Genomic DNA, 20,108 nt, shown 5'->3' on the forward strand with positions numbered 1-20,108 from the left:
GACTGAACACCACAACAACGTCATATGTGCCACAAGATAAAAACGGTAACTGAAATTCAGCAAACTGGTAACACTAGCAAATAGTGTCGAATGAAACACTTATTTTCAAATAAATTGACTGCCTCTGCGGAAAATATTAATGGAAGCCAAATTTCTTTAGCAAATCGACAAAAACAACTTGATTTTCCTGCAAGGCAATTAATGCTTGACTGCCAAAAACTTGCAAATAAAATAAAATCGGAAAACTGAAACTAACAGCGTATTTTAGTCTTTCATAATCATGTGAATATTTTTTGATTCACTTGCTAGCTCCCGGTCACAGAAATACGTTTGCTTTCATTTGACGCGAAAGCTGTAAACGAAGAGTAAACAGAAAATTCACTATTCGTAAACACGGGTCACGTGGAGACTACCCCCGTCACCGCTACAACTCAGACTGCTCTGCGCATGCGCGAATCTGGGAGCTTGGGCGCCTCAGAAAAAAAATTCCGGTTAGCATCCGGCTGCTCGTTGCTTCTGTCGGTACAGCTAACAGCTGTACTGACGTAGCCATAAGGGGAAGGAGGTACTGCTCATGCGCGACTCAACTGCGCAGGCGCAAGAGCCCGCTGGCAACTGCTGAATCGAACCTCATGTAAACCACAGTGACGTCATGCTCATCGGAAGCAGCTTGTTGTTATATAGTACTGCATAGTTTCCGTTCTAAAAACTTTGACACATTTTGCTGTTGGCAGACGCTTGTGTGTTCTAAATGGCGCATTTCCTTTGCAACTTAAGTTTTATTTTGGTTCTTACCCTCGTTTATGTTTTATTGCTGCAGTATTAAATGGTTCAAATGGCTCTGAGCACTATGGGACTTAACTTCTGAGGTCATCAGTCCCCTAGAACCTAGAACTACTGAACTTCTTTTTTTTCTTTTTTTTTTGTCATCAGTCTACTGACTACTGACTGGTTTGATGCGGCCCGCCACGAATTCCTTTCCTGTGCTAACCTCTTCATCTCAGAGTAGCACTTGCAACCTACGTCCTCAATTATTTGCTTGACGTATTCCAATCTCTGTCTTCCTCTACACTTTCTGCCCTCCCCAGCTCCCTCTAGTACCATGGAAGTCATTCCCTCATGTCTTAGCAGATGTCCTATCATCCTGCCCCTTCTCCTTATCAGTGTTTTCCACATATTCCTTTCCTCTCCGATTCTGCGTAGAACCTCCTCATTCCTTACCTTATCAGTCCACCTAATTTTCAACATTCGTCTATAGTACCACATCTCAAATGCTTCAATTCTCTTCTGTTCCGGTTTTCCCACAGTCCATGTTTCACTACCATACAATGCTGTACTCCAGACGTACATCCTCAGAAATTTCTTCCTCAAATTAAGGCCGCTATTTGATATTAGTAGACTTCTCTTGGCCAGAAATGCCTTTTTTTGCCATAGCGAGTCTGCTTTTGATGTCCTCCTTGCTCCGTCCGTCATTGGTTATTTTACTGCCTAGGTAGCAGAATTCCTTAACTTCATTGACTTCGTGACCATCAATCCTGATGTTAAGTTTCTCGCTGTTCTCATTTCTACTACTTCTCATTACCTTCGTCTTTCTCCGATTTACTCTCAAACCATACTGTGTACTCATTGGACTGTTCAATCCGTTCAGCAGATCATTTAATTCTTCTTCACTTTCACTCAGGATAGCAATGTCATCAGCGAATCGTATCATTGATATCCTTTCACCTTGTATTTTAATTCCACTCCTGAACCTTTCTTTTATTTCCATCATTGCTTCCTCGATGTAAAGATTGAAGAGTAGGAGCGAAAGGCTACAGCCTTGTCTTACACCCTTCTTAATACGAGCACTTCGTTCTTGATCGTCCACTCTTATTATTCCCTCTTGGTTGTTGTACATATTGTACAACAACATCTGAGATCATCAGTCCCCTAGAACTACTTAAACCTAACTAACCTAAGGACATCACACACATCCATGCCCGAGGCAGGATTCGAACCTGCGACCGTAGCAGCAGCGCGGTTCCGGACTGAAGCGCCTATATCCGCTCGGCCACAGCGGACGGCTGCACAAGAAGATATGATTATAAACGAACATGTTAGAACCGAATTAAATATTCTCAGTATGAATGAAAAAAAACTCTGAAAAATCGTGAAGGCTGGAAACAACACCTCATGAGAATGCCAGGCCACAGAACTCCTCAGAAAATCGTGAACTTCGGCCGGTGAGGGTGGCCGAGCGGTTCTAGGCGCTACAGTCTGGAACCGCGCGACCGCTACGGTCGCAGGTTCGAATCCTGCCTTGGGCATGGATGTGTGTGATGTGCTTAGGTTGGTTAGGTTTAAGTAGTTCTAAGTTCTAGGGGACTGATGACTTTAGAAGTTAAGTCCCAGAGTGCTCAGAGCCATATGAACCAGGTATGATCCTGAACTTCAAGCCGAATGGGAAAGAGATTCGGGAAGACCTTCAAAAAGGTGGGATTGATTTTGATCGTGAGCTTCGAACAGGCAACGGCCTTATCCTTGAAAGGTAGATCATTATGATGATGATGATCATGATGATGACTTGACTGAAACAAGTGATCGGTTGATAGGACACATCCAGAGGCATTGAGGAATTGTCAGGTTGGCAATAGAGGAGGTGTGATGGCTAAAAACTGTAGAAGGAGATCTTGGCAAAAATACTGTTATCGGTTCAAATGGATGTACGTTGCGGTAGTCATTCAGAGATGAAGAGGGTTGGTCAGGATAGTGTAGCGTGGAGAACTGCATCAGATCTGTCTCAGACTGGAGACCACAAAGGCAACAACAACAACAACAACAACAGCAACAGCACGGTGATGGGCCTACCTTGGCAGTCTCCTTGTCGGACAGCTGGTGGCCGAGTCGGGCGTGCAGCGGCTGGTGCTGCGTCGGTCCAGACTCCAGGTGGCTGTCCTGGAGCCTCTCGTTCTCGCGGGCAGCCGCGAAGCTCGCCTGCCAACACACAAAAACACAAGACCTCAGTCCCAACGTGGCCAGTTCTGCAGTAAGCATAAAGCTACAACAGACTTGGGGTACTCTTCTGCTAAAATACACTGCAGAGCCAAAGAAACTGGTACACCTGTCTAATGCCGTGTAGGGCGCCAGCGAGCACGCAGCACAAGTGCCACAGCACCTCATGGCATGGACTCTACTAATGTCTGAAGTAGTGCTGGAGGGAATTGACACCATGAGTCCTCCAGGGCTGTCCACAAGTCCGTAAGAATACGAGAGGGTGGAGATCTCTTCGGAACAGCACGTTGCAAGGCATCCCAGATATGCTCAATAATATTCGTGTCAGGGGAGTTTGGTGGCCACAGGAAGTGTTTAAAGTCAGAAGAGTGTTCCTGGAGCCACTTCTGGACATGTGGCGTGTCGCATTGTCCTCCTGGAATTGCCCAAGTCCGCCGGAGTGCACAATGGACATGGATGCGCGCAGGTGATCAGACAGGATGCTTACCTTCGTGTCACTTGTCAAAGTCGTATCCAGACGTATCAGGGATCCCATACTGATCCAACTGCATACGCCCCACACCATTACAGAGCCTATACCAGCTTGAACAGTCCTCTCCTGACTTGCAGGGTTCATGGATTCATGAGTTTGTCTTCATACCCGTACACGTCCATCCGCTCAATAGAATTTGATACGAGACTCGTCCGACCAGGCAACATGTTTCCAGTCATCAACAGTCCAATGTCGGTGTTGACGGGCGCAGTCGAGGCGTAAACCTTTGTGTCGTCCTGTCATGAAGACTACACGAGTGAGCCTTCGGCTCCGAAAGCCAATATCGACGATGTTTCGTTGAATGGTTCGCACGCTGACACTTGCTGATGGCCCAGCATTAGAATCTGCAGGAATTTGCGGAAGGGTTGCACTTCTGTCACGATGAACGTTTCTCTTCTGCCATCGTTGGTCCTGTTCTTACAGTATCTTTTTCCAGCTGCAGCGATGTCGGAAATTTGATGTTTTACAGGATTCCTGATATCACGGTATACTCGTGAAATGGTCGTACGGCAAAATCCCCACTTCACCGCTACCTAGGAAATGCTGTGTCCCATTGCTCGTGCGCCGACTGTAACATCACGTTCAAACTCACTTGAAACTTGATAACCTGCCATTGTAGCAGCAGTAACCGATCTAACAACTGCGCCAGACACTTGTTGTGTTACACAGGCGTTGCCGACCGCAGCGCAGTATTCTGCCTGTCTACGTATCTCTGTGTTTGACGACGCATGCCCATACCAGTTTCTAAAAAAATGGTTCTGAGCACTATGGGACTTAACATCTTAGGTCATCAGTCCCCTAGAACTTAGAACTAATTAAACCTAACTAACCTAAGGACATCACACACATCCATGCCCGAGGCAGGATTCGAACCTGCGACCGTAGCAGTCGCGCAGTTCTGGACTGAGCGCCTAGAACCGCGAGACCACCGCGGCCGGCATATACCAGTTTCTTTGGCGCTTCAGTTTAGTAAGGATCAAGTAGGGGAGCCTTCGTAAACCGATTACAAAGGCTGAAATTTTAAGGACTGTGCCGGAAACTCAGAACGACGGCTCTAATGCAACATTTTTTTCGGTGATGCCAGCAGCCACCTGGCACATTAGAACTGCGTCCCGGTTCCGAATTCGAATCCAGGATTACTCACGTGGAGAGGTGCTCTTGCTACTAAGCTATCCAGGCGCGACTGATAACCAGTTTCTGGCGATTGCGGTCCACAGTGAAGGACATCATCTTTCCGTCGTCGATTGTAATATTGGTTGGTTGATAGGGGGGGGGGGGGCAAACAGCGAGGTTATCGTTCTTATCGGATTAGGGAAGGAAGTCGGCCGTGCCCTTTCAAACGAACCATACCGGCATTTTCCCGAAGAGATTTAGGGAAGTCACGGAAAACCTCAATCAGGAAGGCCGGACGCGGGTTTGAACCGTCGTCCTACCGAATGTGAGTCCAGTGTGCTAACCACTGCGCCACCTCGGGTTGTAATGTTTTATTAGGCAGTTGACGAATGCAATTTTGGCACTAGCCCACCATAAAGTGATTAAACCAGAGCGTTTGCATATGTAAAAAATATTGGTTCTTCACAAGGTGCTGAAGACACGAGAGATAACTGTTGCGTAAGGTTTTTATTTAAAGGTCAAATCATGATTCGAATCAGGCTTTCTTGTAACAGACTAGAGCTTCCCCATTCTTGTGTAATGATTTGATATTTCTGATTTATGCTAAGTCACTACTTTAAGCACTTCTTGGTCTTACATCCTTGGTATTACGTTCTCGGTAGTACCTTCCGGAAATTACATTACGGAAATTACGTTTCAGATATTACTTACTTTCTGGAATATCCCTTTCAGAAGTTACTTTCCAAAAATTACGTTTTGGAAATTATTTACCAGAAATTAAGTTCTGGATATTATAATTTGGTAACTGCCTCCCAAAAATTATCTTCTAGATATCACCTTTTATAGACTATTTTATGGACATTATCTTCGAAATATTACCTTGCAAATAAGCTGCCCTGAATTTCATTAATTGAGTGCAAGCGTTAGTATTTTTGTGTTGATTGAAGGACGTTCCCTCCCTCTATACACGCTGTGTCAAGCAAGGAAACCAAGGTATACGTCTTGAGAAGGAAGTGTTTGGTTGCAAAGTTTATTTATTTATTTATTTATTTTTGTTCAGAAGGTAATATATTGAAGGTAATGTCCGAAAGTAATTTCCAGAACGTAATACCTAGAAAGTAAGTTGTGGGAGGTAGCTTTTAGAAGGTAGTTCCAGATAATTTTTAGGGGTATCTCCTAGGAGGTAAGTTGCAGAATGTAATTTTCGGAAGGTAATATGTGGAAGGTAATGCTGGCAACGTAATTTTGGGAAGGTGTTATTCAGAAGGTAATTTTCGATAGGTGGTGTCCAGAAAGCAACTTTCAGAAATCACGCCAATCATCTTCAGAAAATAATTTGCAGGAGGTAATTTTCGCAAGATGAAGCCCAGAAGAAAATTTTTGGAGGGTAAGTTCCAAAATGAAATTTCTGAAAGGTAATTTCTGTAAATTAACGTGCAGAAGGTGATGCCTGGAAAGGAATTTTCAGAAGGCGATTTCTAGGCGGTGACATTTAGTAGGTAGGTAATTTCTGGAAACTATTTTCGAAACGTAAATCTCAGAAAAAAATTTTCGGAAGGTAAGTTCCAAAAGGTAATTTTTGAAAGGTAATTTCTGGAAATGTCTGCAAAGCAATTTTCGGAAGATAATTTCTAGAAGGTGACATTTAGTAGGTAGGTAATTTCTGGAATCTATTTTCGCAAGGTAAAGCCAGGAAGAAAATTTTTGGAAGGTAAGTTCCAAAAGGCATTTTCTGAAAGGTAATTTCTGGAAAGTAACATGCAGAGGGTGATGTCTGGCTGGAAAGGAATTTTCGGGAGAGGATTTCTAGAAGGTACCATTTAGTAGGCAAGTAATTTCTGAAAAACAATTTTCCAGAAGGTAATTTTTAAAAACTAATACCTGAACTTAATTAGCAGTGGGCAAGGCCCTGGCCTGTGCTCTCCAGCCACCCTTCCTTCGGCCCCCGACACAGTACAGAGCCTGCCTAGCCCAGCCCAGCCCGTCGCCTGCTCACCTTCTTGCTCTTGGCCTGCGCGTGCCTCCAGTCGGACAGCCCCCTGCCCGCCTTGTCCACGGCGGCCTCCACAGACTTGCGGATGCGGTGCTGCGCCTCGCTCAGCTGCCGCAGCGGCTTCACCACCTCCTCACCCAGAGACGCCGCCAGCGCCCTGCAACAACATCATCAGCAACATCAGACAACGCTACACACACCACACTGTCTCGTCAAAATACCACACCATACGTACAAGGCATGGAAGGTCAATGTGCGTACCAGACAAACTCGTGCACAGATATTGCTGTTGTCAATCAGAATGCTTGAATGTTCGAATGTGTGTGAAATCTTATGGGACTTAACTGCTAAGGTCATCAGTCGCTAAGCTTACACACTACTTAACCTAAATTATCCTAAGGACCAACACACACACACACACCCATGCCCGAGGGAGGACTCGAACCTCCGCCGGGACCTGTCAATCAGACTTCTGTTCGTTAGAGTGCTGGCGCAAGCTGTCGCCACCACACTGGTCGGCAAAAATGCAGCGCGAAGCTCGATTATTAGGCGCCAGATCAAGCGCGCCTACCACAACAGACCCCAGAGACACACCCGCAAGCAACGTGCCGCCAGCGCCCTCTCGACAGCCTGTATTTAGGCCGCCGCCGCAGTCTGGACAGACTCACTGACTCAATCATTCCAGTTGGCGCCTGTCAATATATTTCTGAGCAGGTTCAGTTAATGTCGGCGACTATGACAGTACGTAGCAACCAGATTAGTGACCATAGCAGGATTACCGATGTTGTGTCCAGGAGGACTATTACCGACGAGCGTGTACCACAACACATGGACTCTATTGCAGTTAAGTAAATGTTCATGTAAATACAGAACCGTGTGAATCCACATGTGCATGTGTCTTGTACAAAGAGGACAACATCCTCTCCCTTGCTTCCTTGCGATACAAGACTCTACACTTAGGGCAACAGTAGAATTGAACAGTGGTCCAGCACAAGAATGGCAGTGACAGACAGAACAGACTGTAGCCCATTTTTGATTGTAGTTAGTAGTTGCATTCTCCAGGCGGGATAGTGATTAACTACACCACTGGCCATTAAAATTGCTATACCAAGATGAAACGCAGATGGTAAACGGGTATTCATTGGAAACATATATTATACTAGAGCTGGCATGTCATTACATTTTCACAGAATTCGGGTGCATAGATCCTGAGAAATCAGTACCCAGAACAACCACCTCTGGTCGTAATAACGGCCTCGATACGCCTGGGCAAACGGAGCTTGGATGGCGTGTACAGGTACAGCTGCCCATGCAGCTTCGACACGATACCACAGTTCATTAAGAGCAGTGACTGGCGTATTGTGACGAGCCAGTTGCTCAGCCACCATTGACCAGACGTTTTCAACTGCTGAGAGACCTGGACAATGTGCTGGCCAGGACAGCAGTCGAACAATTTCTGTATCCAGAAAGGCCCGTACAGGACCTGCAACATGCGGTCGTGCGTTATCCTGCTGAAATCGTAACACATCTGAAATTTCACTGTTCAAAGTGCTGTCAATGCGAAAAAGAGGTCACTGACACGTATAACCAATGGCACCCCATACCATCACGCCAGGTGATACGCCAGTATGGCGATGACGAATACACGCTTTCAATGTCCATTCGCCGCGATGTCGCCAAACACGGAAGCGACCATCGTGATGCTGTAAACAGAACCTGGATTCATCCGAAAAAATGTTTTGCCATTCATGCATCCAGGTTCGTCGTCGAGTACACCATCGCAGGCAAACCTGTCTGTGATGCAGCGTCAAGGATAAATGCAGCCATGGTCTCCGAGCTGATAGTCCGTGCTGCTGCAAACGTCGTCGAACTGTTTGTGCAGATGGTCATTGTCTTGCAAACGTCCCCATCTGTTGACTCAGGGATCGAGACGTGGCTGCACTATGGGTTACAGCCATGCGGATAAGATGCCTGTCATTTCGACTGCTAGTGATACGAGTCCGTTGGGATCCAGCACGGCGTTCTGTATTACCCTCCTGAACCCTGCGCCATCCACAAAAATTGCTTCCATGAAAGGCTGCATATGGCCTCCAAGTAGCCTAACATAACCATTTTCAGCTAATGATCGGTTCAGCTGGACCAATCCATTCCAAATCCAGTCGAAAACATTATCAAACGACCATCAGCTTGTGGGGTGCCTTGCTGAGGACTTGGGTCCAGGGCTTCGTCGGGTCTGCACCGCACTCAAACCCTACCATCAGCTCTCGCCACCTGATATTGGCACTCATCTGACCAGGCCACGGTGTTCCAGTCGTCTAGGGTCCAACCGTCATGGTAACGAGCCCTCGAGAGGCGCTGCAGGCCGTGTCGTGCTGTTAGCAAAGACACTCTCATCGGTTGTCGCCTGTCATAGCCCATCAACGCCAAATTTCGCCGCACTGCCCTAACGGATTTGTTCGTCGTACGTCCGACACTGATTTCAAGCAGTGTTGCTTGTTTGTTAGCACTGACGACCCTCCGCAAAAGCTGCTGCTCTCGGCGTTCCAGTCAAGGCCGTCCCCAAATGCGTTGTCCGTGATCAGAGGTAATGCCTCAGATTTGATATTCTCGACACACTCTTGACACTCTCGGAACACTGAATTCCGTAACGATTTCCGAAATGAGATGCCCCATGCGTCTACCTCCAACTACCAGTTGGCGTCCAAAGTCTATTAATTGCCATCGTGCGGCCATAATCCCGTCGGAAACCTTTTCACACGAGCCGTGTGAGTACAGCTCCGTCAGTGCACTGTCTTTTATACCATGTTGTTGGGGGTTGGGTTGTTTGGGGAAGGAGACCAGACACCGAGGTCATCGGTCTCATCGGATTAGAGGAGGACGGGGAAGGAAGTCGGCCGTGCCCCATGAAAGGAACCATCCCGGCATTTGCCTGGAGCGATTTAGGGAAATCACGGAAAACCTAAATCAGGATGGCCGGACGCGGGATTGAACCGTCGTCCTCCCGAATGCGAGTCCAGTGTCTAACCACTGCGCCACCTCGCTCGGTTTACAATATCCGTGCAGTATTAGGGATGTATGCAAAATCTATTGTACCTTTTTTAGTGTCTCTTGTTCGGCTACATTGTCGGGCAATATTGACAGCTATAGGTAATATCTATTAGCCGCTTACCTCGCGCAAATATCCTCTGGCAGTGTTGCTGAATAAGTAGCTCCAATTTATAGCCCTTCAATATTGCCCGGCAATATTGACTGCAATATGTAGTACCTATTGCCAGTGTACCTCGCACAAACAGTCGCAGGCGGTGTTGCCGAACAAGTGGATCCAGTACGTATAACGTCAGTGTCACCTAGCTACGTTGCCGGGCAGTATTGGGGGCCGTATGCAATATCTATTGGCTGTGTGCCTTTTTATAGTCTCTGTCGCTCGGCTACATTGTCGGGAAATATTGACAGCAATATGAAACTTCTATTGGCCGTGTAGCTCGCGCAAATAGCCTCTGGCAGTGTTACCGAACAAGTATAGCCGCTTCGTAGAGCTTCAGTATTGCCCGGCAATATTGACGGCAATGTGTAGTACCTATTTGTCGTGTACCTCGCGCAAACAGTCGCTGGCGGTATTGCCGAACAAGTGGCTCCAGTACACATAACGTCAGTGTCAGCCGTCTACGTTGCCGGGCATTATTGGGGATGTATGCTATATCTATTGGCTGTGTTCACTTGTATAGTGTCTGTTGCTCGGCTACATTGTCGGGCAATATTGACAGCAATATGAAACTTGTATTGACCGTGCACCTCGAGCAAATCGCATCTGGCATTGTTTCTGAACAAGTAGATCCGATTATTAGCTCTTCAATATTGCCCGGGAATATTGACGGTAGTATGCAATACCTACTGATCATGTACATCGCGCAAACAGTCGCTGGCGGTATTGCCGAACAAGTGGCTCTAATACGTATAGCGTCAGTGTCAGCCGGCTACGTATACGGGCAGTTGGTTTGGGTAATTTGGGGAAGGAGACCAGACAGCGAGGTCATCGGTGTCATCGGATTAGGGGAGGACGGGGAAGGAAGTCGGCCGTGCCCTATGAAAGGAACCATCCCGGCATTTGCCTGGATCGATTTAGGGAAATCACGGAAAACCTAAATCAGGATGGCCGGACGCGGGATTGAACCGTCGTCCTCCCGAATGCGAGTCCAGTGTCTAACCTCTGCGTCACCTCGCTCGGTTTACAATATCCGTGCAGTATTGGGGATGTATGCATTATCTATTGTACCTTTTTTAGTGTCTCTTGTTCGGCTACATTGTCGGGCAATATTGACAGCTATAGGTAATATCTATTAGCCGCTTACTTCGCGCAAATATCCTCTGGCAGTGTTGCTGAATAAGTAGCTCCAATTTATAGGCCTTCAATATTGCCCGGCAATATTGACTGCAATATGTAGTACCTATTGGCCGTTTACCCCGCGCAAACAGTCGCTGGCGGTGTTGCCGAACAAGTGGATCCAGTACGTATAACGTCAGTGTTACGTCGCTACGTTGCCGGGCAGTACTGGGGGCCGTATGCAGTATCTATTGGCTGTGTACCTTTTTATAGTGCGTGTAGCTCGGCTACATTGTCGGGCAATATTGACAGCAATATGAAACTTCTATTGGCCGTGTAGCTCGCGCAAATAGCCTCTGGCAGTGTTGCCAAACAAGTATAGCCGATTCGTAGAGCTTCAATATTGCCCGGCAATATTGACGGCAATGTGTAGTACCTATTTGCCGTGTACCTCGCGCAAACAGTCACTGGCGGTGTTGCCGGACAAGTGGCTCCAGTACACATAACGTCAGTGTCAGCCGGCTACGTTGCCGGGCAGTATTGGGGATGTATGCTATATCTATTGGCTGTGTTCACTTGTATAGTGTCTGTTGCTCGGCTACATTGTCGGGCAATATTGACATCAATATGCAATTTGTATTGGCCGTGCACCTCGAGCAAATCGCATCTGGCATTGTTTCCGAACAAGTAGATCCGATTATTAGCTCTTCAATATTGCCCGGCAATATTGACGGTAATATGCAATACCTACTGATCATGTACATCGCGCAAACAGTCGCTGGCGGTATTGCCGAACAAGTGGCTCTAATACGTTTAGCGTCAGTGTCAGCCGGCTACGTATACGGGCAGTTGGGTTGGGTCATTTGGGTAAGGAGACCAGACAGCGAGGTCATCGGTGTCATCGGATTAGGGGAGGACGGGGAAGGAAGTCGGCCGTGCCCTATGAAAGGAAGCATCCCGGCATTTGCCTGGAGCGATTTAGGGAAATCACGGAAAACCTAAATCAGGATGGCCGGACGCGGGATTGAACCGTCGTCCTCCCGAATGCGAGTCCAGTGTCTAACCACTGCGCCACCTCGCTCGGTTTTTATACCATGTGTACGTGGTATGATCGTCATCGGTGTGTGTACATACCACTGTCCCATGACTTTTGTCACCTCAGTCGACGAGACCTATCCAAAAAATTCCGGAACATTCGTAATTTCGCGTCAGTGGTGTGTTCGAGAGAAATGCCGTTCGCATCCCTGCACAAGCCTGTGGTTAACGTGTAACTGCCGGGAGTTACATTGTTGTACGTCTGTTACTTATTCTCCAATGCTGTACGGAGTAGAATTGTTGTGACTTGGCAAGACAGCCAAGCCACTAGGAGGAAGCCGAAAGGGCACGCGTTTAAGCTCACGCAGGCTGGCGTGAGGTCTGGAACAGGTCAGGGTCTTATAGTAGCAAAAATAGTACGTAGCTTCTGGAATACTTAACTTTAATCCATAATTGGTGAACATCGGTCTGACGGTACATGCATCACAAGGTAAATAGCAAATGATAATGGCGCCTTGCTACGTCGTAGCAAATGACGTATCTGAAGGCTATGCTAACTATCGTCACGGCAAATGAGAGCGTAATTTGTCAGTGAACCATCGCTAGCAAAGTCGGCTGTACAACTGGGGCGAGTGCTAGGAAGTCTCTCTAGACTAGACCTGCCGTGTGGCGGCGATCGGTCTGCAATCACTGATAGTGGCGACACGCGGGTCCGACGTATACTAGCGGACCGCGGCCGATTTAAAGGCTACAACCTAGCAAGTGTGGTGTCCGGCGTTGACACCACAAGAATGTTGTCTCGCACAGTTTGCGAATTTCGAGATGGCAGAGTTACAGGAGCAATGCGTCTGCATTAAATTTTCCGTGAAACTCGAGAAAACCTTTGCAGAGACACGTCAAATGACACGGGCAGCCTACGCTGATGAGTGTTTAAGCCATAGTCGGTGTTACGAATGGTTCACACAGTTTAAAAATGGCCGGACACAAGTGAAAGAGCGGTCTGGGGCGCTGCAGTCCTGGACTGTGCAGCTGGTCCCGGCGGAGGTTCGAGTCCTCCCTCGGGCATGAGTGTGTGTGTTTGTCCTTAGGATAATTTAGGTTAAGTGGTGTGTAAGCTTAGCGACTGATGACCTTAGCAGTTAAGTCCCATAAGATTTCACACACATTTTTTTTTGGAACAACAAGTGAAAGATGAGCCTCGTTCAGGACGCCCTTCGACCTCTACCCATGACGCTTATGTCGGGAACGTGAACGAAACTGTGCGCGCCAATCGAAGACTGAGTGTCCGAGAGGTTACAGAAGAATGTAGCATTACAGCTGGATCATATCATGAAATCCTGACACAGCAACTTGCCATTCATCGTGTTGGTGCGAAGTTCGTTCCACAGCTCGTGAGTCAAGACCAGAAAGACCTTCGCCTCGTAATCTGTGAAGAGCATGTGGATCGCGCAAATGAGAGCGAGATGTGCCTTAAGAGTATCAGAACTGGTGATGAGGCGTGGGACTGCGGTTGAAATGTTGGCACCAAGGTGGGTCGGGAAAGGTTCCCTGAGACCAAAAAGAAGCTCGTCAGGTGAGGTCAAACGTCAAAGTCATGCTGACAGTTTCCTTTGACTATGAAGGACGAATTCGTGTCACAGGAACGTGTTGCGATGCACTCGCCACGTTAACGCCCTGCTTCCTGGACTCGGGTAGGCGCGCCGGCCCGGATCGAATCCGCCCGGCGGATTAACGACGACGGTCGGTGTGCCGGCCAGTCTGGATGTGGTTTTTAGGCGGTTTTCCACATCCCACTAGGTTAATACCGGGCTGGTCCCCACGTCCCGCCTCAGTTATATTGCTCGCAGGCATCTGAACACTTTCGCATTCTTCCATGGATTACACTAGACGCACACAGCTGGGGTACACTAATTCTGTCCTGGGGGGGGGTATGCGGTGATGACAGGAAGGGCATCCACCCACTCCTTAATCTAACATTGCCAAATGCGATTAACCATGCTGACCCTGCATACCTGCGGGACAAAAGGCACAAGAAAAAAAAAAAAAAAAAAAGAACGTGTGGCAATGCCTGAAAAACATTTGACAAGGAAAAGGCCTGAAATGTGGGGAGACAATTTACCAGTCTTGCATCAAGATAACACACCCGCACATTCATCCCCATTGGCGCGTGACTTCTGCACAAAAAACAAAATCACTCTGCTGCCTCATTCTCCGTGCCCTCCAGACCTCGTACCAGCGTACTTTTTGTTCGTTTCTAAAGCTGAAAACCCTGTTGAAAGGTCAAAGATTTGCAACGACAGACGAGATACGAGGGTGAGTCAAATGAAAACCATAAATATTTTTTAAATATTATTTATTGTGCAGAAGTGCTACAAAGCTGTATCACTTTTCGGCATAGTCTCCCCCACGCTCAATGCAAGTCCTCCAGCGCTTACAAAGTGCATAAATTCCTTTAGAAAAAAATTATTTTGGTAGTCCGCGCAACCACTCATGCACCGCGTGGCGTACCTCTTCATCGGAACGGAACTTCTTTACTCCCATTGCGCCCTTGAGTGGTCCAGACATGCGGAAATCATTTGGGGCAAGGTCTGGCGAGTATGGTGGATGAGGGAGACACTCGAAATGCAGGTCTGTGATTGTTGCAACTGTTGTACTGGCAGTGTGGGGCCTTGCATTGTCATGTTGCAAAAGGACACCTGCTGACAGCAATCCACGTCGCTTTGAGTTGATTGCGGGCCGAAGATGATTTTTTAGATCTGTGTATGATGCACTGGTGACAGTGGTCCCTCTAGGCATGTAATGCTCCAAAATGACGCCTTTTTCGTCCCAAAAGAGAGTCAGCATAACCTTTCCTGCTGATGGTTCTGTTCGAAACTTCTCTGGTTTTGGTGCTGAGGAATGGCGCCATTCCTTGCTCGCTCTCTTCGTTTCCGGTTGGTCTAAGTGGACCCAAGTTTCGTCCCCAGTAACGATTCTTGCAAGGAAGCCATCACCTTCTCGTTCAAAGCGCCGAAGAAGTTCTTCACAAGCATCAACACGTCGTTCCCTCATTTAATGAGTCAGCTGCCGTGGCACCCATCTTGCAGACCCTTTGTGGAACTGGAGCACATCGTGCAGAGTGCGGTGTGCTGACCCGTGACTAATCTGTAAACATGCTGCAATGTCATTCAGTGTCACTCGGCGGTTTTCCTTCACTACGGCTTCAACTGCTGCAATGTTCTGTGGAGTCACAACTCGTTGTGCCTGACCTGGACGAGGAGCATCTTCCACTGAAGTCGCACCACTTGCGAACTTCCTACTCCATTCGTAGACCTGCTGCAGTGACAAACATGCATCACCGTACTGAACCTTCATTCGTCGATGAATTTCAATAGGTTTCACACCTTCACTACGCAAAATAACAGAATGCTGTTCTTCCCTGGTGCAAGTCGCAAGTGGGGCCATCTTTATACTGATACTGCGACGGTATGTGTGCATCTGCACTATGCTGCCACCTACAGGCCATTCTGCACGCTGTTTGTGGCACGCTTACCAACTCACGGGATAACGGCGCGAAATTTCGATTTGTTATTACAAACTTATGGTTTTCATTTGGCTCACCCTCGCAGAAGGGAATTCGCAGACGGCGCTTCGTGCGATCCAGCAAGACATGTGCCAAGACTGCTTCCGGAAGTGGAAACGGCGTTGAGAGCGGTGTATCAATTGTCGAGGTGACTACTGGGTGATCAAAAAGTCAGTATAAATTTGAAAACTTAATAAACCACGGAATAATGTAGATAGAGAGGTAAAAATTGACACACATGCTTGGAATGACATGGGGTTTTGTTAGAACAAAAACAACAAAGTTCACAAAATGTCCGATAGGTGGCGCTGGACAGCAAAACGTCAGTGACTGCGCATGACAATGGTGTGCAAAAGGAGCTGTAATGAGAGAGAGGATCAGATGCGCCAGCAGTCGCAGCATGTTGACGCTACCTGAAAAGGCGCTTTTAGTCAAGCTGTGTTATCAGAATGGGGAATGTGCTAGTTCAGCGTTACGATCCTATCGCCATAGGAAGGGATTTGAACGGGTAAAGGGAAGTCAGCGCTCGTGCAGTCGCACGTCGCACCGGCATTCCATACACTACTGTTTGGTTGGCACTGAGAGTACCCTCCGATGCTATCCCTACAAAATCGCCCACAACTGCAGAATCTGGGCTACTGAAAACCCTAGAACTGTCGTGGAAACTCCATTGCACGACGAGAAAGTCACGGTATGGGTTGGATTCACCACATCTACCGTTATCGGGCCTTTTTTCTTCGAGGAAATGCGTGATTCTGGTTTTGTAACTGCCACCGTGACGGGTGAAAGGTACGCCGATATGTTAAAGAATCGCATCATCCCCAGCCTGGCTGATAAACACCTGCTGGAACGTACGATGTTTATGCAGGATGGCGCTCCACCCCGTATTGCTAGACGCGTGAAAGATCTCTTGCGCGCGTCGTTTGGTGATGATCGTGTGCTCAGCCGCCACTTTCGTCACGCTTGGCCTCCCAGGTCCCCAGACCTCAGTCCGTGCGATTATTGGCTTTGGGGTTACCTGAAGTCGCAAGTGTATCGACCGACATCTCTAGGGATGCTGAAAGACAACATCCGACGCCAATGCCTCACCATAACTCCGGACATGCTTTACAGTGCTGTTCACAACATTATTCCTAGACTACACCTATTGTTGGGGAATGATGGTGGACATATTGAGCATTTCCTGTAAAGAACATCATCTTTGCTTTGTCTTACTCTGTTATGCTAATTATTGCTATTCTGATCAGATGAAGCGCCATCTGTCGGCCATTTTTTAAACTTTTTTATTTTTTTTTTTTTTTTGGTTCTAATAAAACCCCATGTCATTCCAAGCATGTGTGTCAATTTGTACTTCTCTATCTACATTATTCCGTTATTTATTCAGTTTTTAAATTTATACTGACTTTTTGATCACCCGGTATTTCGGAGACCATGCACAATAAGTAGGAGGTCAGCGTAGAAAAAAATTGTGGAGAAATTTCCTGAATCTTTTGAACAGACATCGTATACAGTGTTCCAATTTCTTTCGTTCGTTACACCAGGAAGCGGGCCAAAATGTCATAAGCGAGCTTATTTACTGCACTTGACGAGTACCGTCTAGCACTCGCCATACCGCTAAACACTTCTTCTCGCCTCGTTCCGCGCAATGTCAGTCTCGCTTTCCGCCGTAGCGCTGTTTTGTGCGTGCAGACGTTTCGGAGTGGTTCGGAGAGTTCATCTTCAGGAGCGACTGACCTGTGCGCCTCCGCCTGCTGCTGCATCTGCAGGCCGGCCGCCTGCCACGCCGTGCCCACGGTCCCCACCGCGTCCCTGGACGCCCTGGCTAGCTTCCCGGACAGCTTGCCCAGCGCCTTGGCGTACGCCGTCTCCGCCTCGCATCTGGAAAACACCAACACAACACAGCTCAGCAGCGGCACCCTCTGGTCAGCACTCGCTCACCTATAGAACACAATTGGCTAATTATATACTGAAGCACCAAAGAAACTGGTATAGGCATGTGTATTCCGATACAGAGATGTGTAAACGACGCAGAGGTCGGCACTGCCTATACAGGGGTCGCCCATTGATAGTGGTTCAAATGGTTCAAATGGCTCTGAACACTATGGGACTTAACATCTATGGTCATCAGTCCCCTAGAACTTAGAACTACTTAAACCTAACTAACCTAAGGACATCACACAACACCCAGCCATCACGAGGCACAGAAAATCCCTGACCCCGCCGGGAATCGAACCCGGGAACCCGGGCGTGGGAAGCGAGAACGCTACCGCACGACCACGAGATGCGGGCATTGATAGTGACCGGGCCAAATATCTCACGAAATAAGCGGCAAATGAAAAAACTACAAAGAACGAAACTCGTCTAGCTTGAAAGGGGAAACCAGATAGCGCTATGGTTGGCCCACTAGATGGCGCTGCCATATGTCAAACGGATATCAACTGCGTTTTTTTTTTATAATAGGAACTCCCTTTTTATTACACATTCGTGTAGTACGTAAAGAAATATGAATATTTTAGTTGGACCACTTTTTTCGCTTTGTGATAGATGGCGCTGTAATAGCCACAAACGTATAAGTACGTGGTATCACGTAACATTCCGCCAGTGCAGACGGTATTTTCTTCGTGATACATTACCCGTGTTAAAATGGACCGTTTACCAATTTCGGAAAAGGTCGATATCGTGTTGATGTATGGCTATTGTGATCAAAATGCCGAACGGGCGTGTGCTATGTATGCTGCTCGGTATCCTGGACGACATCATCCAAGTGTCCGGACCGTTCGCCGGACAGTTACGTTATTTAAGGAAACAGGAAGTGTTCAGCCACATGTGAAACGGCAACCACGACCTGCAACAAATGATGATGTCCCAGTAGGTGTTTTAGGTGCTGTCGCGGCTAATCCGCACATCAGTAGCAGACAAATTGCGCGAGAATCGGGAATCTCAAAACAATCCTACCTCAACATCGATTGCACCCGTACCATATTTCTATGCTCCAGGAATTGCATGGCGACGACTTTGAACGTCGTGTACAGTTATGCCACTGGGCACAAGAGAAATTACGGGAGGATGACAGATTTTTTGCACGCGTTCTATTTAGCGACGAAGCGTCATTCACCCACAGCGGTAAAGTAAACTGGCATAATATGCACTATTGTGCAACGGAAAATCCACGATGGCTGCGACAAGTGGAACATCAGCTGTTTGTCTAAAATTGTGAGCCATATGTTTGTGACTATTACAGCGCCATATGTCACAAAGTGAAAAAAGTGGTCCAACTAAAACATTAATTTTTATTTACTTACTACAGGAATATGTAATTAAAATTGGGGACTCCTATTTAAAAAAAAAACGGAGTTGATATCCGTTTGACCTATGGCAGCGCTAACTAGCGGGCCAACCATAGCGCCATCTGGTTTCCCCCTTCAAGCTAGACGAGTTTCGTTCTTTGTAGTTTTTTCGTTTGACGCTTATTTCGCGAGATATTTGGCCGCGATCACGATCAATGGACCACCCTGTATAAGGCAAAAAGTGTCTGGCGCAGTTGTTAGATCGGTTACTGCTGCTACAATGGCAGATTATCAAGATTTCAGTGAGTTTTAACGTGGTGCTATAGTCGGCGCACGGGCGATGGGACGCAGCAAAAATGGTTCAAATGGCTCTGAACGCTATGGGACTTAACTTCTGAGGTCATCAGTCTCCTAGACTTAGAACTACTTAAACCTAACTAACCTAAGGACATCACAGACATCAATGCCCGAGGCAGGATTCGAACCTGCGACCGTAGCTGTCGCACGGTTCCAGACTGTAGCACCTAGAACCGGTCGGCCACTCCGGCCAGCGGGACGCAGCATCTCCGAGGTAGCGATGAAGTGGGGATTTTCCCGTACGGCCATTTCACGAGTGCACCGTGAATATCAGGAATCCCGTAAAACATCAAATTTCCGGCATTGTTGTGGCCAGAAAAAGATCCTGCAAGAACGGGACCGACGACGAGTGAAGAGAATCGTTCAACGTGACAGAAGTGCAACCCTTCCGCAAATTGCTGCAGATTTCACGGCTGCCTCATCAATAAGTGTTAGCGTGCGAACCATTCAATGAAACATCATCGGTATGGGCTTTCGAGGCCGAAGGCCACTCGTGTACCCTTGAATACTGGACGACACAAAGCTTTACGCCTCCCGTGGGGCTGCCATTACTGATAAGGACTGGAAACGTGTTGCCTGACGAGTCTCGTTTCAAATTGTATCGAGCGGATGGACGTGGACGGATATGGAGACAACCTCATGCGTCCGTGGACCCTGAACATCAGCAGCGGACTGTTTAACCCTTTGTTTCCTGACATAAGAAAAAATTTACTTTTTAACATTTTCTTTGCAGAATTTATGCTATTGTGGCCTCAAATGACGGTAGGATTTTTTGTAAAATTTTATCTTATTTTTCACAACTTTTTTCTCTCCTGGTAGTCAGAAGTACCGTCAGACTCCGTGGACAGAATCACAATATGCGCTGAAAAATGATCCAATTTTTATAACTGGTACTTTATTCCACATAAACATTAAAT

The 20,108-nt window shown here is 47.4% G+C and overlaps 1 protein-coding gene across 1 annotated transcript in view; it reads right to left on the minus strand.

Annotated features, from left to right (window-relative positions):
* LOC126426680 (nostrin) overlaps positions 1–20,108 on the minus strand; it is a 151,141-nt gene that overhangs the window by 64,679 nt on the left and 66,354 nt on the right. Inside the window, exons 4-6 of the mRNA XM_050088571.1 lie at positions 17,282–17,425; positions 6,633–6,786; positions 2,848–2,973 (exon numbers count right to left, since the gene is read on the minus strand). Of these exons, the coding sequence (XP_049944528.1) occupies positions 2,848–2,973; positions 6,633–6,786; positions 17,282–17,425 (424 nt within the window). The remainder of the gene's footprint in view (positions 1–2,847; positions 2,974–6,632; positions 6,787–17,281; positions 17,426–20,108) is intronic.

Source organism: Schistocerca serialis, chromosome 11 (assembly GCF_023864345.2).
Source record: "Schistocerca serialis cubense isolate TAMUIC-IGC-003099 chromosome 11, iqSchSeri2.2, whole genome shotgun sequence".
NCBI lineage: Eukaryota > Metazoa > Arthropoda > Insecta > Orthoptera > Acrididae > Schistocerca > Schistocerca serialis.